At 28.9% G+C, this 27,469-nt stretch overlaps 1 protein-coding gene across 1 annotated transcript in view; it reads left to right on the top strand.

Moving 5' to 3' along the window:
- Nucleotides 1-22,773, top strand: part of LOC129965757 (F-box/LRR-repeat protein 16-like) — a 91,485-nt gene extending 68,712 nt beyond the window's left edge. The window contains exon 4 of the mRNA XM_056079912.1: nt 18,566-22,773. Within this exon, the coding sequence (XP_055935887.1) occupies nt 18,566-18,714 (149 nt within the window). The 3' untranslated portion in view covers nt 18,715-22,773. The remainder of the gene's footprint in view (nt 1-18,565) is intronic.
- The last annotated feature ends 4,696 nt before the right edge of the window (nt 22,774-27,469 follow it).

The following is a 27,469-nucleotide window of genomic DNA, read 5'->3' as shown; positions in this document are numbered from 1 at the left end:
GAGATAGGCACATACTCCCAAATGTAAAAGTGTTTCAAAACTACAAAAATACCTTAAAACTTTAAAAGTTCTTTATCTATAACGATGCCACTTTGTTTATCGTAAAAGTACTGTAAAATTGTGCCACCACCAACTGTAAAAATGTTTCAAATAGCGAAAACAATTATATTTTATGCTGCTGAAATCAATAAATTGCAAAAAAAGTAATAAATTCATATGCAGTTTCTTGGCCCTATTAAACAAATTTAGTAAAATAGTCTGGACATATTAACATTTTAGACAAAAATATTCCACTCTCACAACTAAACTAATAATCCTTATTTTGGACGATTACTATTTAAATTGCCTAGAGAGAATTCTGCTAATTGATAAGATGCAATCTTTGATTGCTTATAATAAAGAAAACGAAAACATTCATATTTTCAATTAGTTCATATAGACACTGAATATACAAACCATTCACAAATAGAACCATTTGACCAAAACACAAGGTTGCGATAGCTAGCAGTATGGTCTCGGCTTGAAGTCGGCGGACCTGAATCTCCCGGAAAAACCGCCACGTAAATAATTAATCCGTTTGTTAAGTGTTTCAAATAGCGAAATAATTAATGTTAAAACTGTCGGAGCCGAATAACTCCCTCCCTCTCCGCTGATGTGGTGCAAAATTTGGGGGGGGGATATTCGCTGCGACTCAGATGACGACCTCGTCAACTGACCATGGTTAAAAATTACCAAAGTTGTGTTTTAAAATGAAAAATTAATATAATTAACGAAAAGCTAAACCCTTCAACGATGCTGGATGAAGGCAATGCCCATAGTGAGTGAGGGCAGTGCCCATTTCTAAGTTTGAATGATTCTTCGAAAAGAAAATTAGAAACTGACGTATTTAGAAATTATAAGAAATATTGTATTTTATATATTTTTCTTAATGAATAAATCCCTCAAAAATGAACAAAGGAAAGATAATTGTGTAATTCCACAAGAAGGGCACAAATATCGCAACATTAAAAAAAATTCGGAATTTTTTTATGAAGGAAAAATTAATACAGATAATATATCTTAATATATATAAATTACGTGTCACGTTGTTTGTCCGCGATGGACTCCTAAACTACTTAACCGATTTTAATCAAATTTGCACACCGTGTGCAGTTTGATCTAACTTACAAGATAGGATAGCCCTTTTTTTGAATTTTTAATTAGAATTTTAATTATTTATTAAAAACTAACTTTCCCGCCAAAAAAATCTTTGGCGGGAAATCAAAACCGCCAAATGAGTACGGCTTCAATTTCTTTTCCACAACAGTCAGGCTTAAGATTTTTCGGCTGATTACTTGAAACGATTCTATTTATTTTCTTAATGTTTGATGCATTTAAAATTAAACATTGTTAATTAATCGATCTTTCAGATTCATTCTTAAGTACTTTTGAATTAAAATAAAACAGAATAAAGGGAATTAAAAATGTCTAATCTGCATAGCGTTAACCCAACTGGCGTAGAAAAACTCACGCATTTGCGTTACCGTAACTGGAGTTGAAAATTCACGCATGCGCATTGTGTTCTGATTGTTGACATGACAACCATTATCAACGGATGATTTAAATTATTTTTAGGTTAGTTGCATGTTTTTGTAATTAAATTGTATTTATGTTAGTTATATATTTTTTGTATACGTTTATAGTTTTAAGTACATCGTTTTTTTTTAGTTTGTTTAACCTGTTTTCAACCGATTATTTTAAACGATTCGTTTTATTTTCTTAGTGTTTGATGCATTTAAAATTAAACATTGTTAATGAATCGTTCTGGTCATAATGAATCTGAGAATATTTTGTTTACAAATTCTTGAAATATTTCATAAATTAGGAAAGGTATTCTTTAGTGCCCATAAAGTTTAAACGCTCAGTAATTGTTTTCAGTAATCATATTACAAAAAAATACTTTGTTTCAGTAAAAAATATTATTATATTAATTGCAGATTCATCCTTTCCACTTTAATTTATAGTATAAATTCTACGGGAACTAACAGAAAATTAGAGAAATACATATTACGCTATGACTGAAGGTGTTTATAATATTATGAGAGAATTATATGACTATCAAAATTTGAAGTTTTAAAATATTTTGATGAAGAAGCTATTAAAGTAGGAATTGCATAAAATATTTAATTATTAAAATTTTAACGAACATTAAGATTGGCGAACCGGCTGGTCGCCAAAGGCGGCTAGTATATATATATATATATATATATATATATATATATATATATATATATATATATATATATATATATATATATATACTAGCAGACCCGGCCACTCGTTGCTGTGGCTAAGGTTTTTGTTATATTACATAGTAGTAAACTATTCAAGGGAAACGGTAGGAGAACACCAGTCATGGGGACCACCATGCTTTTTTACACAGATGCCATTTGTAAAAAAAAACATGGGGACATCCATGATTGATTTTCTACTACCGTTGATATTGAGCAAAAATCAATACAAAAAAAAATTAAATTTCTTTATTTTTTGTTTTCAAGTTTGTAACAAATGAGTACATTACAAAGTTGTTAGTAAAAAACACGTAACACTTAAACTTATAAATGAGGTAGGTAGGGCAGATAGTTTTAAATCTTTTATTAATGTTTATTAATAAAAGATTTAAAACTATCTTAATGTTTATTATTTTGAATTATAAATACTTTTAATTTCAATTTAATTTAGCCCTAATCGGTGCACAATATTTTTGGTTAACCTGTCTTTAGCTTACTCAAATAGATTTGACGGTTTTCCTACACGTGAACATGCAACATATAGTTGCCCATGAAAAAAACATGGATTTTCCAAATCTAAACCACAAATGGACATTGTTTGGCCTTGACACTTATTTTTAGACATGGCAAAAGCTAAACGAATTGGAAACTGTAACCTTTTGAAGGGTATCGTAGATTCTGATGGTATCATCGGAACACGTGGCAACAGGACCACTTCTCCTTTAAACTTTCCAATTAAAATGGTAGCTTCAAGTATATTTCCGGTGATCTTTTTCATGACTAAACGCGTACCGTTGCATAATCGAGATGGATTCAAATTACGCAGGAGAATAATCGTGAACCAATCTTTAATCGAAGGTTATGTGGTTAATTTCGTCAACATCAACATTTTTGGCTGCCAAAATAGCCCGATAACTGAGCCAGTTATGATTGAAGTAATTACTCTGTATATCCGGAAAAATACTCTGAATCAATTCATTTTTCCCTCAAGAACAGTGCAGAAATTGTCTGGCAGTTTAATGCATTGCGTATTTGGTTGCAGTTCTATTTTACCATTCCCAATATCTAGTAATTATTCAGAAAATATTTGTGCAGATGGATCATTTTGCAACTGTACGCGCATGTTTATGGCAATCGAAGTGTTTCAACACTTCGCCATAAGAATGATTGTTTTAGACATGCATTTTAATTAAAGATTGTTGAACAATGAAGCACTAATAATTAAAAAGCAAGAAGAATTGCACTGTATTACTTTTACTATAATATGAATTCAATTTATACTTCAGTCTAAATAACACGTGGTCGGCTATGCTAATACCAAAAATTGAAAAAGTAAGAAAAATTGAATTTCATTGTATTGCGTTTACTACGAAATAAATTTAACTTATACTTTAGCCTCAGCAACACGTGGTGGTTATTCCATTAAATTGTAGCTTATGTGAAACGTTGGTACTTTTAACACAGCGCCATCTGTTAGAATACTTACTCAATCCAGTCAACAGATACCGCCATCTGTTAGAATCGCTTGGAGCTAACAGATAATTGTGACTGTCAAATAATGAACAAATAATTTGTTCCTTCTTAAAACTTTCCTTCTTAGTATAAACCCTTTATGATGTATAATAAATCCTCTAACTTCAGTGATACCGATTCTGGCTTCCTCAGCTTAAAGGAAAGATTTTTTTTTAAAAAAAAGTTCTATATTCCACACATGAAGTTGCCATGAGATTTATTCCGTCATTGATATATTTGTCTGTTGCACAACTTCAAATTTTGATAGTCATATAATTCTCTCATAATATTATAAACACCTTCAGTCATAGCGTAATATGTATTTCTCTAATTTTCTGTTAGTTCCAGTAGAATTTATACTATAAATTAAAGTGGAAAGGATGAATCTGCAATTAATATAATAATATTTTTTACTGAAACAAAGTATTTTTTTGTAATATGATTACTGAAAACAATTACTGAGCGTTTAAACTTTATGGGCACTAAAGAATACCTTTCCTAATTTATGAAATATTTCAAGAATTTGTAAACAAAATATTCTCAGATTCATTATGACCAGAACGATTCATTAACAATGTTTAATTTTAAATGCATCAAACACTAAGAAAATAAAACGAATCGTTTAAAATAATCGGTTGAAAACAGGTTAAAAAAAACTAAAAAAAACGATGTACTTAAAACTATAAACGTATACAAAAAATATATAACTAACATAAATACAATATAATTACAAAAACATGCAACTAACCTAAAAATAATTTAAATCATCCGTTGATAATGGTTGTCATGTCAACAATCAGAACACAATGCGCATGCGTGAATTTTCAACTCCAGTTACGGTAACGCAAATGCGTGAGTTTTTCTACGCCAGTTGGGTTAACGCTATGCAGATATATAGATAAACTGTATGCTTGATGTTTACTACCTCTACAACTACGCAATTAAATAAAAAAAAAATTACTGACTCTCTATACAAATTTATAAACGAGTTATCACAAACTTCTGCCACCTTCTCTGCTGCCTTCGTCGTTGCATTTAGAAACTTGGAACCGTTACTAAATTACCTCATCAAAAAAAAAAAAAAAAAAGAAGAAGAAGAAGAAGAAGAAGAGTCTCATGGGACAATATCAAAAGAATAAATTGGCATTGGAAATAGCGGAAAGCGATATTTTGATCAGTAATATAATACCTATGAATCGTTGCTCTATTTTGATGGATCCATACAAGCCTACCGTGATGGTAAATAATGCGTTACTTTAATCACGAACAGCACACGTGAACTGTATACTTATTTGAAATGGATGAGATTTAACCTGAATAGTCAGATATTTGATTTGGAATATTTCACTTACAATTTCACACGGTGATTTTTTTTTTTTTTTTTTTTTTTTTCGTCTTTTACCCTCATCAGTAGGCAAGTCATATAAAGATATACCATAAACATTTGAAATATATTTTAAAAAGTCCCAGAATCTTATAACTTTAATCAAGCAATTTCTACTATATAACGGTTTACGGAAACGGCTCTAACGATTTTTATCAAACTTTATATTTAGAAAAGGTTTTGCTTTTTTTTTTATCTATACAGACGTCTTTCCTTAAAAAAACGCGATTTCACACACAAAAAAAAAAACTTTTTTTTAACTAGATATTGACATTTGGCTGTACGTGACCTGCATAAGCGTATCAGTAATGGAGTAGTGGTTATTACAGTTTTTGCATGTTCGATCCTGTTTTTGCAATTCAATATTATGTTTTTAAACGAGACATAGGATAGGATTTTATTTACGATTTCACACACACACAAATAAAGGCTGAGCGAAACTAGGTCTCCCAAGTACTTTTTTTTAGCGTATCATTTATTAAAATCCAGTATGACAGCAGAGAGTTTTATTTTTACACCGAAACAGTATGTCATAAAGTAAAGCAATTCATTAAATAATAAGAATAAATCAAATTGATAAGGAAATGTCCAGAATTTTAATATGATATTTCAAGTTTCATTCATAGCGATGGCATAAAGTGCACACATTCAGGCCAACGTTCACTCAAAAAGTTTGCCCAGGAACACATCCTCTACACCTCGGCACGAAGTTGAAATAAAGCAAGTATTGTAGGCAAGGTTCCCACTGCTTTGACCCCTCCTAATTTAGTAAACATGCAATGATCGGAAAAAGGTTTCTTTTCATTCAGTAATAAGAGAGTTAAGGCGCATGAATAGAATCTCAACTCAAACAAGTATAGAGTAGTTGCTAAACGGTTATTCTTCTTATCACAGAAAAAGAAAGAAAAAGTAACGAGAAGGCAACAAGGTTAAGTTTAAAGAAGACACAATACCTTCTTTCTTGTACATTCTGGCTCGGGAAAAGTTGTGCAATTCAGTATGTCATGCATCCTTTCTCGAACAAAAGAAAAAGAACATCGAACTACAAAGAGAGGTTTCTGTAAATGAAAGAAGCCGTTGTTACGAACGTTGTTAAGTCGTATCTCCATCGCAGTCACACAGACATAGAAAAGAACGATTGGCCAATTGAAATAGAAGGTAGATAAAATTAGCAAAGAAAAACAAATGCTTCTATCGGACAGCAAATATCGTAATTTCTAAGAAAAGCTAATTGATTCAAATAAGAAAATCACATAAACTCATACATTTTACACTTATAAATACGTAATTTATAAAATTTAGACATTTTTCAAGTATCAACACATTATTAATGTTAACCCTGTAATGCATCGTTCGTTTCTATTTCCAGTTATAAGGTTCGCATGACGGTTTCAAACCACAACAATGAGTGCGATTTATGGCAAGAACAAGATTTAAACTAGAACTTTAGAAAAATACCAAGATGGTTGCTGTATAAATAATTCTGCCATTAAAAATTCTATAAAAAATATTTTTTGCATTGTAAAAAACATATTGGTAAAAGTCGACTTTGATTTTTATTGCAGAATTATTATAATTTGATTTTTGTCACTGGGATATTGTTTAATTCATAATGTAACCAAATGGCGCATTTTAACTGTTTTGGTAAATGCTTTTAATAATTTTTCTAAATTATATGTAGCAATTCAAACACATTTATTTATTATTTATTTATTTATTTTGTAAGAAAATACACATAAAGTCGTGCATTCTTGGGTTAAAAATATAAAAAAGCCAACCATTTGTTGCGAATCACAAATTTTAATAAAATATCAAAATCGTATGTTCCTTTGAAATATTTTATGAACAATTTGATAAAAAAATTACGAATTCGATGAATAAATATTTGACCATTTAATATATTTTTCAGTGGAATAGAAGTATTTGTAGAAATCGCCGAGTTTCTTGCTCTTTAATAAAAGCAATCCATTATTTTTTTAATTAAGAAAATATATTATATATTAAAATCGACGTAAACTGAGTCCTCTTTTCTTTAAAATAAAAAAAAATTAATGATGATATAATTTTACATAAAATCCCGAGTGTGTTATCTGTTGTTCCATTTTAACCAACACCAATTCTATAAAGATTAAAATTCATAATTAAAAAATATATATAAGTAATAACAATAAAAATATGTTAGTATCAAAATTAATTTTTTTTAACTAAATGGTAGTGCAGGGAAAAAATAATTGAAAAGAGCAGCAGTTTGAAATGCTATGGAAAACTGGCGTCAAAATTATAAAAAGTGAGAATCGCTGCCTTAGAAAATCATGTTGTTGTTTCTAATGGCACTTGTCATAGACAAGCCCGCTGACGAAGTCAGCGATTTTAAGCCGAGAGAGCGTCTCTTGTTTTTCAGTAGTGCCATCTAGAGCCAAGAGTACGTCTTACTACTCATGCGTCACAACCCTTTTTATGGGGTGGACTTCATTCATACATTTCATTCACTCATGCACAGGTCGTAATTTAGATCTGAATCAGAGAACGATCACCCTAGTGGTATTGTCTCGACTTGGAGGGCTTTGTGGCCTCCTGTCCCTTCACAGGACAAACGTCCTGTGATGTTTGTCCTGTCCCTGACAGGACAAACATCGCATAGACATTCAATGAAATCATTGGAATGCTGTAGTGTTACGAAATAAAAAAAATGGAAGTAAAAATGTAACATTGAAATTAATATCTAAAGAAAGCAGTGCTTTTATAATAACTTTAAAAGTGGCCAAAATGCGTGTGGAAAGGATTTAAATTATATATAATTGTTCCCGGATTATTTTCCACATCTTTTTACAACTCTGTAAGATATATATAAATATATTTTATTTATATAGATATATCTTATATACATAGATACATCTTATTTATTATATTAATTATATATATATATATATATATTAATTGTTAAAGATATCTTACAGATATCTTTAACAATTAAAATTAAAAAATAAACAAATAAACCGGTAAAATGATGCACCACCTTGAATATGTATGGTAAGTGAGAATCACCATCTGAGTGCAAAGGGTTAATAACATGAATGAACATAAATAACATGAATTAACATTTCATGTTATTATTTTAATGATTTAACAATAAAACTGTGTGACAAGCAACAGTAATTTTGAATTTTAAATAAGAAATTACAGTCATTTGACATTCATACTCCGCGTAGACCAATATTAAAGGTTTAAATAATCATATAATTTTTAAAAAACCATATGTTTTTTTTTTAATACAGATACGCGGGCGATGTACACCGATCTCTTTTTTATTGTTTTCAAACGCTTAACTGTACGATCTCTCTTACGTCACAACAACTCACTTAACACGTGGCACAAAGGCATCCCTTGTCAGCAACTCTTTTATAACAAAATGCTGGGGCATAAACAGATTGCCGTTTTCCTTGAGACTCCCAACTTATCATTCGCTAAACATGTTTCTGCAGTTGAAGAACACAGGTGACATTGTTCGCGAAAGAATGCGAGAAACGTTTCGTAATCGAGATGCCCCGAAAATATCACATAAGCAGCAAACCGGCGTGATGCCAAAAGGGTTCTAGGTGAACAAAAACCACCTGAAGAATGTTCCCTCACCTTGATTCGTAAGCTTTAAATTAAGCATGCGTGTCAGTCATGGGTTTTTACCAACCCGTGCCTAAGCCGTTTTTTTCAACACGGAAATAGAAGGCATACTTGGTTTTCGACACCTCTCAGAATTGGCTATGTTAAGTAAACGATAGATGCTACGCCAGTGAGAATCGGTAGAGTAAATATAGCAGTCAGTTCCAAATTCAAACAATTTGTATCACAAAAATGGCTTCAAACAAAAAGATATCTCCAGCTCTAAAATTGTTATACAGATGACGAAATATTGATTTATGTTGATAAACAGACCAATGTTATCAAATTAGACTACTCTGAATAAGTTTTAGTTAACCTACAGTATAGAAACGAAACTATTTTTCAATAGATGTCTCTACAAAAGAGTGCAATGAGAGGAGGCATAAAAAGAAATTGCTCAAAGTCACTAGGACTCTTTTCAATATATCTTGCATATTCGTTGAGTATTATATTTTTGTTAAAATTTATATTTATTTAATAAAAATGAAAAATGTCTATGGAATTACCCCTTACCGACCTAATTAATTGGTTTTTTTAACTGACCTAACACTTCTAGAGCAATTGTAAAATAACCAATAAGGCAATTTTAAAGTTTTGGATATGTTCAAATAATTTCAAAGGAAGGTTTTTTTCCCCTTTTAACAAAGTTGCGCCACAATGTCACCTCTGAAAGTTCCGCCTTTTAATACATTATACAGTAAAATCCCTTTTCCTATTCCTTTCAATAAAAACTTGCCTTGTAACTTATCTGCAATAACTCTAAAGTTGTTTCATTTGAAAGTTATAAGCAACCTTGTATTTTTTAATAAGATTAATTTTGTTTCGCTGCATATTTTGAAGCGAAACCTTAATTTCATCATAATTCTTCATTAACACGTTCAAAATGCTTTCATATGTGCCTTCCGTCTACTGATAGTCCATGACAACGAATATGCTCTAAACGAACAATGATGTATCAATATTCAAGCAGTGATACAGGTGGGGGAAGGAGGGGAAATGTCTGTATCAATTACATACACTCACTCGAAAATCTAACAGTATTACATTAAATTAATCTAGGACAAAAATTGTGCATTCAAATCGTAAATCATCATTGACAACAATTTGAATCTTATATTGGGTATGATGTCAATAAAGAGCCAGATAATATCTGAAATGATTTCGTCAACGCATCCATTAATCACTAGCGACTGAAAGGGCTTGTTTTATTAAAAGTTTCTAAATTTTTTTCTGAAGATTTTAAGGTGAGGTGAATTTACTAGCAAAGCGAACAGAAGGCATCAGATTTTGTAACTATGCTTATAAATTATGTTCTGAGAACAAATCCTAAGCCCATCTGATACAACTGTTATCTTGACAGACACGCTTGGTGATTAGACCTTCTCCAAACTGGAAATCCACATAAAGGAGAACGTTGACAAACATTATAGGCATATAACTCACAACGTTTATCTGAATATTGATTTACAATCGCAAAAATACTCCCACGAATAGTGAGCTATTATTCTCAAGCTGCTGCGCCTGTTTCTAGATCCAGGAGATACACCTCTAAGGTCTCTTAGTGGTGAAGCCATAAAGTTATTAGAAAGCAAGTAGAAAGTGATTCGTCTAATCATGCTAAGTATAATGAATTAATTACTATCCTGTGCCGATGAGTTTAGTTCTGTAGGATTTGTACCGTTTTGGGGTTGCTGTAATCCGGCGATGTCCGTAAGATAAAAAGACTGCAGAATTCTATTCGATGCAGCTTCTGGAACATAGTGCAATCAGAAATAGATGAACGTAATCAAATAGTAGCGTGAATTTAAAAATGTTTCCAATTTCGAAAGAAATTAACAGTACTCAAACACCTCACATTCTGATGGCTTCTCTGCGAATTAATTGAATTTCGGTCAACAATGCATTATTAGGAATTCTTTGTTCCTGGTAAATGTTATAGCCTATGAATACTGCTGTTTCTATAAATGCTTTCAACCGGAACCTGCAAATTTATGACAATGTTCTCGACCAAACAATATGGCTTCTTTTTGTCTACCACTAATGCCGTGTTTGTGGCCCATTTTTAAAATTTACTATATAGCCCTTAAGAAAAGTTTCGGGACAGCAGGGTAGAGAATTCAATTAAAATTTAGAACAAGCGGTAGTTTGAGTTTCAGACAAACGTTCAAAGGTGCTTAGAAAAAGTAGTCTAACTTCACAATTAATCTTCGTGGAAGAGGAATCTTGGGAGAGAAGAGGTATTTAAACTCTACCCTCTAATCCATCACACTTTCAAATATGTTCGATATTTTTTTCTGTGTAAAATAGTGTTTTTTTTTAATAACATGACTTGTGAAAAATAAAAGAATATTCGATCTCATTCTGTTTTCGTATTAATATGAATGGGGGTGGTCTCCCCAAAACTTTCTCGTATATTCTCTAATAAATTTGTCATGCCAGAGAACGCCTTACATGGCATTGGTATATAACAGTTACGGAATATTAACTTTTGGCGTGAATTTAGCATTTTTGCGTAATCTATCATATCGTTCTTGGCGAAATATTTGGCGGTTAATCCCTGGTAGGCGTTAATAGTATCCGAAAATCGAATTTGTAGATAAGTTTTTCTCAACCGATTGAATAAAAAATTAGTACAAAAAATACAAAATTCCATACCAAATTTGATAAATTTAAATCATTGTCTTTTTGACTAATTGCGTTTATATGTTTTTGAAAGTACAGACCAACAGATGGTTATCCCTAGTTGAATTTGGCTCAACATTTGGCAGGTGTTTACAGAATAGATGTTAAATCTGTGTACCGAATCATATCTATCTAACTATCTTAGTTTTGTAATAGCAGTGTTATTATTCGAACAGCCGGATTTCATCTGGGCAGATTTTACTCAAAATTTGATACAAATCTGAAAATTTGATGAAAAGACCTTATATCAAATTTCAACAGCTATCTTCAAGCGTTTTAGCTATCTTTGTTACAGACAAACATTTTCCACAAATTGTGTTTTTCGAACTTAGAGAGGCCGAAAACGTGGAGTTTCTTCAAAATCTTGAGTTCGAATTTTTAGACGATTATTATAATTTCTCTACACAACTTATACGAGAAAGTAATAATAAATTGATCTCATTAAACGTTGTTAGTCTTTTTTTAAATCATAAATAGAAGTTTTTGATTCTAAACTGTCTTTAATTTTGTCTTCAAATACGTGTTAGTCTTAATATGATAAAAAAAAATGAAATAAAAATAAATTCAATCATCCTAAATTGAAAGGAAGACATGAGATACTAGAAAAAGCAACATAACACCTGAACAATATCTTTCAAAAGTTTTTTTCCCAGGCAGAATATTTTGAACTTTTATTTTCCAGGATTTGCTTTCCTTCTTTGAAGAGCATGTACATCAGTATCACAAAATTCAAAACAAGGCAGTGGACATTTTTCCATTAAATAACCGTAACCTCTCCCTGTTTCATCACCTGAATCGATAGCACTTTGGGTTGAAGAGTGCAAATATTTAATAAGAACCAGAATCACTAATTCTAGCCATACTGGAAGGAGAAGCCATACCGCCAACGACTTTAACATCCATTGAAGAGTAACAGTCGCGAGTTCACTGCAACCATCAGAGTAGAAAGATTTGCCATTGTCCATTCTGAAACCCGGAAGCTGGCGATCTCCGCTGTCGTGGAGGCAAGGCCCTGGATAGGTTGGGTCGCAGCATGTGAAAGGAACACCGTGGGAGTTAGTCCCTTGCAATTCTGGCCGAATGTATTCATTTGAAAACCAAACTATTTTCTTCCAATCTCTAAAAACCATTTAATTGATGTTAAAAGAAAATTTTAAGGGATAAGTAAAATGATTTTTTTTAAATTATAACATTAGTTTTAACAAATGAAAATACTTATATTTACAAGTTTTCTAAAAATAAACTCTAGATTTGAAAAAATGAAAGCATTACGTGATCACTATATCTCAGAAACTTTGAAAATCAAACTTATTTAAGGTTCCACGGAAATAATGTCTATAGATGTTCTTAATTCTTTACAACTAATGAAACAACGACAATAAAATTGAAAAACAGAACTCCCTTGGTCAAACAGAAAAAAATAATAATCAATTCACAGAAAAATCTTGCAAATCTAATCATTCAATCATGTTGATTAGAACGCCCTTAGTATAAATGTGTGTGATGAGATTTTTTCAAATGGAACTATTCAGAATTCGCTTTTTTTAATATAAATAATTCGATAAATTTGTTCCGATTTTTTTACACAGAATATTAAATGTCCAAATTAAATTCATTGAGAAATCGAATTCAATTTAAAATGGTTTAGAATTTAGGATTTGTCTCTCCTCTCACCCCCCCCCCCAAACAAGCATCTTCTAAACATACATATACTATTAAATATTGTACTTTAGTGAAAAGTACGCTCCATTATCTAGCTCATTGTACAACATTACACACACACACTCATCAACAAGTTTTGCACTACAAGCAAATTCTATGCTTCATTCCAGTTCAATTTGTGCAGCTCAGTTTGAAGCTTTGCAACCAACTTGTAAAAAAAAATTCAAATTCTGCAAAGAAAAAAAATCTCTGTATTAAGATAAATATTCTACAGCAGATGGGGAATGATATCACTTTAGGAGCGCTTTAATTGAAGCAACTGTAAACTTTATACAAACGCTCTCCAGAAACCTCCACCCAAGTGGGGAAAAAGACAATAATCCTATCCTTGATAGTGCTATTTCGTACACAGCAATGGAAAATACTCTTACTCTAAACAACCGCCAAATGATCACCTTCTCTCAAATTATCTTCACTGCTGGCATCATGACTTTAAACATATTTTTTAAGAGCACCACAAATAAACTTTAAAATTTCTTAAATATACTCATCAAATCTTTACCTGCTCATCAAACATTTAGAAATATACCCACGAAATCTTTATTAAATATACTTTATTTTTACTTATTCATAAAATCAATATGGCTGCCTTTTACACCAAATGGATAAGTAAATAATGCATCATCCTATTAGAGCTATAATAATAATATAATTATAGGTCCATACATAAAATCTATATGGAACGTCCATTGCTTTATAAGCTACATTTTTGAACTTTAGTCGAATTCCTAAAAATCAATTGAAAAAAAAAAATGTATAGGTACAGGTCTTGAAAGAAATATCGAAATAGAAAAAAATTTATGTTTTGTTTTTCAGAACTCTTTTAGTTCCTTCTGATTCAAATGCTATGAATTATTATTATTTCATTTTTAAAAAACATTGAGAAGCATTACATAATTTTTTTCTAATAATATACCTTTTAATTCAATTAATAAATTAATGAACAAAAGTTAAAAATAAAAATTTCTAAAAATAAGAAATCACTGATATTATACCGGTATTACAACAGATATGTGTAAAATATTCGAATAAGCTATTCTCATACTTATTCAAAAATATTTTATGAAAAGGTTTGATATAAATATACATTATCATTTTTGTATTTTCATAGCCATCTATCAGGAATTTGTGAATTTCAACTAACGTATTTAATAATAACGAGCATTTTATATTTGTGGATATTTGTAAATTCCTATAATACATTTGAGGATTATATTTAAGCAAAAACGGAATTTAAGTCAACAATTAGGCAGTATTTTTTCTGGTGGGAAATTCCAATGTTATAAGCTACTGAATAGGATACTTATTAATTAAAAAACGAAGGATTGGCGGTTCGTTGCGAAAACAAACAACAAACAGATGCTTGTTTCCTTCTCCCAAGTTAGACGCGTACTCGTGGTGTTGCAATGCCAATTTGGTTTTGGTACTTACTACATTTGGCAAGTTTTGGCTCTTTTACCCTTAATTAATAAACATCCTGAATAAAAATTTAAACAAAAACAAATATCAAAGATACATTAGCATAACATCGCTATCTACTAGTTTCGAAAGTATTCAAAACTAGTAGATAGCGAAAATTGCCACAATAAAGGTATTTACTTATATCCAGTGCTGCCACAACATTTATGAATAACTTGAATTCTATCAATCTGTTTCTTTTTGTCTTTATCGGTATGATAACTATTCATTAAAGCTAAAAATGCTTTCTCAGAGCCTTGTTGCATAGTAGAAGCAGCTGTTGCAGCTGAAATGCTCACAAAAATAAGTAACAACAATGCAACAATTAACAGACCCAAAAAAGGAAATGCCAATTTTAAAGAGCGTCGCTTCGTTTCGCTATTTCCAAAATCCGAACACAGTTTCGCTCCGAGAAGGTGAAAAATGATTAATGCAATTCCAGAAAACATGATCAAATCCGTCTTCGTTTTGTAGTTGAAATCCTGAAATAAATCCTTTTCTTGGCTAAAAATAAATGACAAAACGATTCCAACTATCATCGTGATGAAGGCTATCATAGCAAGGCTTAAGTTCAAGAGAAGAAGCGTGACGCCAAGAGAGTGGCGACCGTGTTCGGTTATGGAAATAACACAGACAGCCATTTTAATTACATTTTTATGATAAAAGTACAATAAATAAAATTAATATGTCTGAAGTTATCAGTAGTTGTTGCCAAGGGTTACCTCAGAAGATTTTTAACTTCTCATCAAATAATCACAACGAGTACGTGCAAAAAGTAAATTACTAAAGTAATAATACTTTAACTCAAAACCAAAACACAAATGTGCATTGAGAAATGTTGAAGTACTGGAACATCGATTTCGTAACAGTCATCGCTTAAGCTTAAATTATATTCCAAAACGGTGTTTTGGTATAATATCATTTTGATAATGTCTCATTTCAAATATTTTTCAGAAATATTCTATATAATTACATTTGTCTTAATACAGCCTGTCAGATTAGAAGACTAACCTGGCAAGAACTATACGATACTTCAGCCATGTTAAAAATTTTCTATGGCGATAGCTTGCCAAATGTGGTAATCGAATCCATCCTCCCCTTCCCCCTCGCCAACACATTTTCATCAAGATGGCAAATCTTTCATATTTGGAGAGATTTGGTATAAACTCGGTATTATATATTGTTACGAAATTTTTTTCTTCTACAATAAATGCCGCCGATAAATCGTAATAATGCCGCGCATTTAATCTCTAATAGTTCAGCAGCTTGCTTGCTGTCTGATCCTATCAAATCTGTTTACTCGTCGGCGACTCCGACCACTCGCACACACCAATTCTGACGATCCACGCGACTTCTTCCTCGCAGCTTCAGATTGCAGGTCTTTTATAGTTCCGGGAGGCGGGGCTAGAATCTTCTGACCAATCAGGGCGCATCTGGCTGTACCTCGGGTCTTACTAGATGGATCGTGAAAGTTCTCGAACTTTCCGGTATTATCCATTTAGTCGCCAAACTCGCCAAATTTATCGCCAAGTCGCCAAATGCTCGCCAAGTCTGTCGCCAAGCTCTAAGTTCATTGATCTCAGCACGTACAGGACCGATCGTACAACGGTCTTTCTTACGATGACTCTATTCGTGCCGGGTAGCAATATTATAGGTTTGTAACAATATTTAAACTTATACCTTACTATAAACTTACCTCTGTCTAAAGTCAGCTTTTTCAAATCATCACTAAAATACAAAACGTTTATATTAATCTTTTTATATTATAATAAATTAATTATAAGACATTTCTTCTGTAAATGTCTCAAAACTGCTATAAGAAGCCTTTTCCCTTCAGGAAAGGCCACATTTTTTACCACAATATTATTTCAATCATTATTATACAACGAACACGCATGTTCACAGATGATGTTATTTTAAATTGATACTTATGTATTAACGCAAGCCAACGATTAATCGCCAAAAGTGTCATTTTTATTACAAACAACAATGCGCGTAATCTGCTTGATATTGATAGACCTTCACAGCCAAATGGAAAGCACGTAATTGTTTTGACAAAATGGTTCCTATGTCCCAAATAATTGACAAAATATAACTCAGTCTTATTAAAGAAACAGTAACACTCAAGTATATTTCGAGAAGATCATCATGGTCAAGAAAGGAAAAGACTGTTTTCAAAGAAATAGCCTTCTTAATATAAATATTAGCAAATAGCTGTTTTTAGGTGGCCAGCTGCTTCGCCAGAAATATTAGTTGCTTAATTTCAACGAAATCTTTTGTGTATAACAATGTTCATGATTTCCTCAATAATGTGTTTTTAAATATCAAATTGTAGTAGATATTACAGCCATTGCATTTTGATAGCTTCACACCTACGAACTTTTTAAGAGTCGAGTTTCAAGACATCAAAACACCATTAAAAATGTGTCTGGACAATCTATTTCAAATTACATGTTACTATTCGAATATCATAATTTCACAACCTGATTTCTAACATAAACCACACAGATAATTATCAAAACATTTCTTTCTTAGCTTTCAGCATTTAAAAAAAAATTAAATAAAATAATCGACGAGACATTGAAAACGATTTTTATTTCATTGTAACATTTTTTTTTAAACTAATCTATTATTTAAAACTATGTAAAAAATACCATTTTTAAAAAAATGCCAAGTTACAGGGGGAAATTATTAATTCAATGCTCAATGGTTTCATTGCAAAAACATTAAAAAAATTTTTTTTAAATAGTATAAAAATTAATTTTGCGTAATAATACTTTCAGGAATTATCGTACGAAAAACATCAAAATATTGTTTAATTTTTTATTAATTAAAATTTTAAGACTTCTTGGTACATATTTTCATACTTTATACACGATGTCCCTGCAATCGTGCTCCAAACTTTAAGGGTAGGTAAAATACATATGTAAAGAAACATTTTTTGTCTCACAATGTGGAATCAGAAATGAAAAGTTTTGGCGGAAAAAACAAAAGTGTTTAAGAAATGAAAAGTAAATTTTTTACTTACATAATATCACAGTTAAATGCACAAACGTGCCACTGCCATGTCGATATCAGGGGTGTTTGTGGGACCCCAAAAAATCCCCTGAAACTTTTACGGACTTACTACCGGCATTTTGGAGTTTCGAGAAGGGGGGGGGGGAGAGAAATGAAAAATTGCAATTATGAAATATTGAATGACCTAATTATAAAAGTTCAATGAATTACTTTTTTTTTCAAAATTAATAACCATAAATTTTCAAACATATAAACTACTACATTTTATGCAAATATTTTAAATTACCTGAATTAATTCTTTAAAAAAATTATCTAATTTCTGCTGCTTTTTTTTATTTTCTGATGTTTGTGGGCTTGTCTTTCTTCTGTTTTAAACTAATAATGCTTAGTTAACTAATAATTACATTAATATCCCATTTTTAATTAATAATTACATTAATATCCCATTTTGAAGAAATACCAGAGCTATTTTTGACCGTGATCAGATGACGAACTTGAGCGACCCCTCATCTCTCTAAATTTCGTACTATAACAGCATGAGAACACTTGATGGATTTAAAGAGTACCAAATTCACTTAAATCATGGTTCTTCAGTAAAATCAGTTTCAAACATGGAATGGAAACTATGAATAGACAATTATATAATTATAAGAATTATTTTGAAAATCTATGATATATTTTGAAGGGACGTTTTCTGTATTGTAAATGATAAATAGTCTTTAATAGTACTAGTTTACTAAATTAACCTTTACTAAATGCAAAAAAAAAAAAAAAAAAAAAAAAAAAAAACCTATTATTTCACGCAATATTGTTTTACACAGAAGTATTGTTTTGTTTCATAAATCCAAATATACTTTTCTAGGCTGCTCTCTAGTGACAGCAAATGGATTATCGTCTTTGGTACAGTTGCGTCATCTCCAAGAACTGGAGTTAACTAACTGCAAAGGTGCTACAAGGGAACTGATTCAATATTTGCATCAAAACCTGCCTCACTGTCTCATCATTGAGTAATGCAAATGGTTTACTGAAAGCTACAGATGGAAGAGGACCTTTGGAATATATTATTAGTTATTAAAGTAATATTACAGAGTAAAAAGCTCAAAATTTGGAGAAAAAATTAGTGAAACATGAATATTTAGAATTTTTGTTCCTTTTAGTTAAATGTGTAAATATGAATTTTTAATCATTGTGCTCATTCATGTGCAAAATATTACTTTATTACAGATACAGTCAATGTGGTTTTGTTAATTCAATTAGTTTCATTTTTTATTAAATACAAATGTGTAAAAAAAAATGTATATTCAAATAATATATATGTATTCACTAATCCAATATATATAAATGTAAGATGTTTAGAGTCTTATCAGAATACTTGATAAACAAATCGTTTTTCTGAAAAATAGTAATCAAAGAATAATTATAATGTAAACCACAACTGATTTTAATGATTGATTCTGTTTAGGTAATTAAAAAAATAACAAATAAATTATAAAATAAGATTATTGTATTTCCTACTTATATCACAGATATTAAAAACCAAGCACAACTGTAACAGATTGTAAGCAATGTAATTCAGTTCAGATAAAATACATTATGCTCATATATATAATAGAAAGATGTACTATTAATGATTAAATACTGTATATATATATATCAGATTTTGAGAAAAGTGCTAAGAATTTTTTTAAAAAGTTTATGAAATACACTGAGACATCCTCAAGTTTTATACTTCCTTGGGCCAAGTAGTTTATATATTACTTTTCAAATTATTCTAAATTTTATTTTATTTGCAGCATAAAAAAATTGTCCAAAGTAAATTGTAGCTTTCCAAAATTTGATTTCAGATTCGTAAACTACAACAATATTCAAAAATTGATAATTCACTTAATGAAAATATAGAGCCAACAACAAGTCTAAAAAAAGTACAATTTTTTAAAATAAATTAATCTGAAGAATATTAAATTTGAAAATTTTCAATCATAAAATGTATATATGCTTTAGAATGAATTTTATTTCAATTATAAATTCTAACTTTAATTCAAAATCAGCAATGGTTAATATTTTACAGAAGATACTGGATGGATATCAAAAGAAAATATTGATATGGGAAAAAAAATTCCAAAATGTAAATATATGTGAAAAAAGTTTAAAAATAATTATTATGTATACTCTATGAGTCGAAATAAGTCAAAGTGTGACGTACAGTAAATTGCATAACAAACAAACCTCTGGAAATTTAGAAACTTTCCAAATTAGATTAATATTTCTACTTGCTAAATTTTATCTTTAGAATTATATATATATATATATATTTAGAATTTAAACTGTTTATATAGACTATATATTACTAACTTTGATAATAGTGTATATGTTTAAAATTATATAAAAATATTAGATTATAAATTTAGTTAGTGCTTGAGAAAAGAAATTCGTACTGATGCTTATAGAATGACATCTTTTCATATTGAAGTATTGATAACTGAGAGCCATAGATAAATAAACCAATATATACGTAAACTATGGAAGAACAACTGAATAGACGATAATTAAAAATCATATGTTTCACATTAGTCACAATAATTTAATGTCTTCCAACCTACGAATAGTAAGATTGTAATAAAAGAAAGTGAAGAAAATACATCATATATATATATACATATATATATATAGTGACTATGATGTAGTTGTGAATTTTATTAATTTCCTATGATAGTTTTTAATGATTATTAAAAATGAATTTTAAAAAGAAATAAAAAATACATGTGAATAAAACAATTATTTTAAATTTTTGAGTTAACTGAAAGATATAAAATACAGATTCCTTAATTATGATAAAAAGTTATAAAACAGACATTATTAATTATATTGTGTTTTTCCAGTTTAAATATTAAATTCATAAGCATAGATTAATTTTAGAAAATTTTTCGTTACTAATATCTAAAAACAAATTTAAATGGAAAATTTTTAATTTAAAACTAAGCATTTTATCAAAAATATTATTCACATTTTTAAAACTATATATTTACATTAAAATAAAATATTATGTGCAAGTAGTTATGAATATTTAAATTGAAATAATTATTAGCTTTTTAATTATTCTTCATTATTTTTTTTTAATATGAAAACATGCAATTTAATTTTCTTCAGTAATTTGGCTGATATAGCACATAAATCAGATCGAAGAAGAAAAATGTAGTACACTATTTTTAATGCTAAATCTTAAAAAAAATTCCTTCCTTATAATAAGTATTCTGAACTCAAGAACTGATTACTTCATAATAATAATAAATAAATAACACATTTTGTTATTTATTTTTAAAAGTTCTAATCAATTAATCTCAAAATTTCAGGTAAAACAATGGCTCATGACTTAGAAATAAAGCTAATAACAATTATCATTTAAGAGTATTTATTATAAATATTTCAGATATTTTAAAGCCCAAAATATTTATCTCAGGAATGTATAAGTCAATTCGCATATTTAAAAAAAAAAGTAGAAATCATTTTAAACTGAGCTGCTGCTGCAGATTTTAATCGTAATACCTTTCCTTCTATCTTTTTTTCTTTTTTTACCAGTATAAATACACTATAAAATAATTATTTTGAATTCAAACATGGAAACAAAGAGAAAATATTCCATTAAATGTAGCTAAATGTTTATAAAAGGTTAATATAATCTAGAAAAATTATTTAAAAATTTAGAGCATAAAACGATATTAAAAATACAAATCTCTGAGACCAATTACTTCTTTAATTTATGATATATATTGATACAAATTAATTAAATTCAGTTAAAATATTGTTTGGTGATTAATTTGATGAAAGTGATTATTTTATAAAAGATTTTCTTCATTATATACACACAACTACAAGACCCTTGATAAGATAAAAACTGTGATTTTTTTTAAATAAAATTTTATGTAATTCCCTCTGTAAATTGTTTCAAAGTTAGATATAGAACTTACTGTTACTTTTTAAATAACCTATTGTTAAATATGATCAGTGCAGTCTATTTTGATGCAGTAAGTCCTTGTGATATAGAAAAACAGTTAAAATGAGTTTATCATTTTAACCTGGACCACAAACCTGCAAGGGTTTTAGAAACATAACAACTCAAAACAGTACCACATACCTATAATTACAGAAAAAGTAAATTCCATACAGAAGTTTGGTCTGTATTAAATATAGATAAAAATCTCAACAAATCTAGAATCAAAAATGGGTTTTATCAATTCCCTGTCCTTCTGATGTTTTTAATTATAATTTATAAGATTTAGATATTCCTGGCTGTATATAAAAAGAAAAGAACAAGTAAGTTTATTTTAAAAACTACATGATAAAACTATCACGCAATACATTTAAAATACACAGCAGCATTATAAAGAGGAAAAAAGCAAGAGAAAAACTCAAACCTGTAAATAATTTACTTTACATAATATTTCCTCAATATGCAGCAATTGCCAGTTACTTTAAATATCTTATGAATTATGTAAAAAAAATAGAGTTTTCTAAACAGTTTACATTCTTAAAAAGAACTTAAAATTTTCTATCAATTAAAATGTTTAACATTTAATTAGCACTAGAAATTTCACTTATGGTAGGAAGTAACATTTAGTGATTAAAGTAAAAAGGGGCAAAGTAGCCGGAAAAATACTATTATACTTGTAAAAATTGAATACTTTATGAACTAATTGCTACATTGTGAGTTGTAACTAGAAAATTGACTGTATATAACACTTAGGATATATAAAAGTATTTACTGATGTTTATATTTACATAGCACAATGTCACATAGTCAAACTTTTGTATAAACAGCCTCAGTATAAATCTAAAACCCTTTGCAGGTACCTTCTGTAAAAATAGAAAGCAATGTATATAATAATGTAAAAGTTAATAATAAAAGCTGCTTCTGTTTGTATCCTTTTACTGCTCTGAGAACCTGCATTGGTCTCTGCAGAGCAGAGAGCACATTACAGGTGTGATATTCTGATGCAATATTCTATAAATGTTACTAATGGCACAAAACTGGAAATATGTAATATTTAAATAAATGTAAATACAGATTTGAAATGTTCTTTTTATTTAATAATATGCTCTTATATACACATGTTTATTTTTTCATATCATTTTCCCTCCTTTTATAATCATAAAATCTCTAATATCCTTACAACTGAAATTTTACTGGAAAGTCATAAAGTGCTTTTCAGCCTTCAAATAATTTGAATAATATCTTTACAAAATGCACATTAACAGAACTTACTCCCAAGAGCATAAAGCATGGAATAAGATTCTGCTGAGGTCTCCATCAATAACACATATAGCCATTGTTATCACAGAAGAGGTGACTAAATGGGAACAAAATTATTTGTCCAGCAATTAGAAGAAAAAGAAATTGAATTATTGAGAGAAGAAGCCTAAAATCCTAATCGTTTAAAAATATAAACAATTGTACTAATTATAAACAAAAACGAACAATAGGAAGTAGTTTCCCGAAAAATTTCAATACACATTCTCTATTAAAGATGTTATTCCCCCCCCCCAGCATAAAATGGTATGTCTCAAGCAAGAAAATAAAATTATAAGTGCTTATATTTTTATTTCCAAGCACTGAACATGAGAATTGTTTGCTTTAAATTATAGTAAAGACCAAACCCAAATTTTAGCACAAACCAAACTGAAACCAAAATTTAGCATAGAGCTACAATTTTGATAACAAGACCATATACCAAATTTCATTTATTCAAATGATTGTGTTTTTGAGTTACCAAGTTTACATACAAAGGAAAACCCAGACTAATAAAACGTCAATCTTTTAATGGATTTGACTGAAAATATAGACCTAAACTTTAGATGTTAAAACTGAATACTAAAATCATTAATATAATTCGCTGCATTTTTTAGTTAATGTGTTTACATGCATGTTAAAATATAAACTGCCGACCGTTCAACAGGAAGATTCAAAATTTAAAAAGAATCTATATTTTATGTGCTAAATCAGTATTGTAAATTTTATTTATTTAACTCTTTTTATTTTGCACTTATCATGTTCCTAAGTAATTGGACAACCAGATAAACTTTCTGTTTCATTCAAAATCTGATAGAAGTATACAAAATTAGTATAAAGGGCACATATCAAATTTCACATGACTAGTTTAAAGTGTTTCTGAGTTATTTATCATGCTCACAGATAAGATGACAGGCCTAATTCCAAAAATGTGTTTTTTGGATTAAAGCAGACCTGAAATATCAGATTTATCAAATATGAAGTTACAGTTTTTTTTAAAAATTACAATATTTTCTATTCTTTACACACAAGAAAGTAAAGAGTGCTTTTATTACTTTACCACCCATAAAGGGAGCCGAAAGTTTTAAATGATTAATTGTTAAATACTCTAATGATTAAGTGAACAGATCCTTATTATTTAACAGTGAAGAAGGGCATTTTGTTCTGGGTTAATAAACATGATTGCAGTGAAATCCAATGTTTTTCATATTTCTCTCTCTCAGTCAAATACTCACAGCATATCTTGCACGTCTAAATAAGAAAAATATTATTAACAGTGAAGAAGGGCATTTTGTTCTGGGTTAATAAACATGATTGCAGTGAAATCCAATGTTTTTCATATTTCTCGCTCTCAGTCAAATAATCACAGCATATCCTGCACGTGTAAATAAGAAAAATGTTATTTCGATTCTAAAATATAGCTAATGAACAAAGTTACACTATGTTTACTTTTAGTAAATTTATTGTAATATGTATTAAAAAATATACTCCCATAAATCTGTATAAAAACACCAAAATTCCACTATTTTCAAATTTTAGGCAGACAATATGCTACATAGAATATTTTTTAAAAATATACTTGTGCCCTCTCCGAGCCAAAAAAATTGGTCCAAATCTGGTGACATTTATAAATAAACATGCTAACTATATCTAACAAATATTCATTAAAAATCCAAATCAGATAGACAAATTTAATCAGTATAAGTTTAGGGAAACATTTGTTTTTCTCCTCATATAAGGAAGCTAAATTTACGGATCTACAGAAAAAATTATTCTTGAGAACACATCTTATTCAATTTAAAAAATAAAAATAATATCAACTATCATCTAGAAAAGAACCGAGAGAATAATATAGCATTCTAGAAATAAGTCATAAATTATTCAAATGAAAATAATACCAAAGAGTTCAGTATGTATATATTTCCACAAGTCACTATTAATTTGTTCAAGAATTATTTCTCATGGAAAACCAGAGGTACAGTTAATAACTGAACATGAATAAAATCTTACACAATATTTCATTTTTCTAATAGTAAGGTGATTTGAAGATACCAAACAAATACATGTGATGATCAATAAATATAGATAGAATGAATATTGAAGATGAATCAGAAAATAAATATTTAAATTTTTTTTTAAAAATTGAGCCATTGACCATAACATTATGATATGCTCCTAATAAAAGGAAAAGAAAGTAATATAGTAAAATAAATGAAAAAGACCCAATCCTTGCAATAGGTCTGCATATCACATTACTCATTGTTAAGAATGGAGAAATTCAACAGCTTTCTCTCTTTCTCACACACACATTTATTTTCAAAGTTATTTACAAGAATGACTGTTACATAAGAACAGAATAATAGAATATATACATACAAAAAAAAAAAAAAAAAAAAAAATACAGCATTACCTAACCTTTGTTAATCTGTAATTTTAAACAGAAAATGGTGTTTAGAGTGGAAAAGAAAATATGTTATTATATTTATAAGTATTATTAATTTACAAAACTAATCTTTTAAAATTAACATTGTTCAAAGCATATACACAATTTTGTCGCAAAAATCTGAATTGTTTACTCTCATTAAATACAAGCCATTAGCAACCAATTGTTTCGTTAAGATTAATGATTGTTAAAAATTTGGATAAAATATTTTCTGCAATTTGAGTTTAATCCCTACTCCAGTAAAATAGTTTTAAAACTTCAAATCTTGATAGATATAAAACTTATACCATCTTCCAAACCTTATGTTGTTCTGTTCATTGTGCTATGCATTTCCCTAATTTCCTATTTATATCTATACACAATTAATTATATCACATGAAAGAGCAACTGCACTTAAAAATGAACCCAATTTTAAAAGTTTTTATCACAATTTGAACCAGAAGTTTATCCTCAATTATGAGTACAACATTTTTTTTTTTAATTATAAAAAGCTTGTCTTATATTTTATCCTACTCAATATGAAAAATAAGTCAAATACTGATACTGATAATACTGATAATCAACTATAAGGGAAAAAACAGGATGATATAGTACTAAAAACAATGAAAAAGAATTGAGTTTTACTGCAACAATGAAATGTACAGCTGCAAAATATGCTTAATATATTTTTGGAACTGAATTAGAAATAGAAAAAAAATTATGCTAAAAGAATTAGTAGTATTAATATATATATAATTTTAATATTTTTTTCTGTAATATGTTTTTAAATTTCTAATAAAAAAATAAAATCTCAATTTTAATTAATTAAAAAATTGCTCATTCCATTCCCTAAATTATATTTGTGCCAAATTTAATAGTTTTAAACAAAACGATCTGATCTGTGCAGTGCTAATGCACACACATTTATCATTACTATGGCAAAGAATACAGAATAATAAATTAATTGTCAAATATAACTGCAACTCTAAATTAGAGTTAAGTGTTTTATATAAAAAATATTCTATTAATTAAAATTATACCAACTGTAAAATTGCAGGAATACTGTGGCTTATGTAACTATTCATTAAAAAATTTCACTTAATGTGACGCTAAGAGAATTTGAATATGGTGATTTATGTTTTGGAAATGTTAAAATTCACATGGACTGGATTTATTCAATTAGGATTATAAAACACAATCACAAACACAAAAAGCATTTGCATAAAATATTAAATACATTCAAAATAACTAAATCTGAATATGTATACATATGAGAACATAAGCAAAACAGTTTTTCAGAATTAGAATTTTTCTGATATAGAACTCATTGTTTCATGTGTTAAAAAAAAAAAAAAAAAGAAGAAGAAGATGAAAATGATAATAGTTAAATGCCGATTTCAAATAAAGCAAAAGTTTTGGAATGTGAAAATTAAATGAAAAATAATATTATGTTCATTAATTTCTTTGACTCATTGAGGAACACTACTATATTTAATGGAATCACCAACTGAGAGTATGGAAAAAATCTACAAGCTGTATTATTATGTGCAATTAGAGTCCTGAATATGAATTGAAATATCTTACAAATATGACTTCTTTTTACTTTCTGTATATGTGTGAAATAATAAACAATGTAAATAAATCATTCTATAAACTTTCAAAAGATAAAGTTTTGTTCTATGTAATATGAAATAACAAAAATCTGAAATCTTTGAAGATGATATGAAATGAACCTCATTAACAGTGTTTCCCATCAACATTTAATTTTGAAAAGTGATTTAAAAGGAATGCTCATCAATAAAATCAATTATGTAAATAAATAAAAACTACGCATAATCATTCCATTAAATTAAAATATAACATTTTTTTTTTCAGAATAGAAAGAAATTTCTATTAATCTACAGTTATTATAATATTGTAGAACATTTCTTAAAGGGCAATTTTTATTGCTGCTGTAATAGTTTGAGGAAGTAGCTCTATTGTATATACACAAGGTTTCAAAATTCATCTTAAATTTTAACTTAAAAGCACAAAGTTGATAAATATGATAACATTATAAA

The sequence above is a fragment of the Argiope bruennichi genome, chromosome 4 (assembly GCF_947563725.1).
Source record: "Argiope bruennichi chromosome 4, qqArgBrue1.1, whole genome shotgun sequence".
NCBI lineage: Eukaryota > Metazoa > Arthropoda > Arachnida > Araneae > Araneidae > Argiope > Argiope bruennichi.
This window is presented reverse-complemented; position numbering and strand designations above follow the sequence as displayed.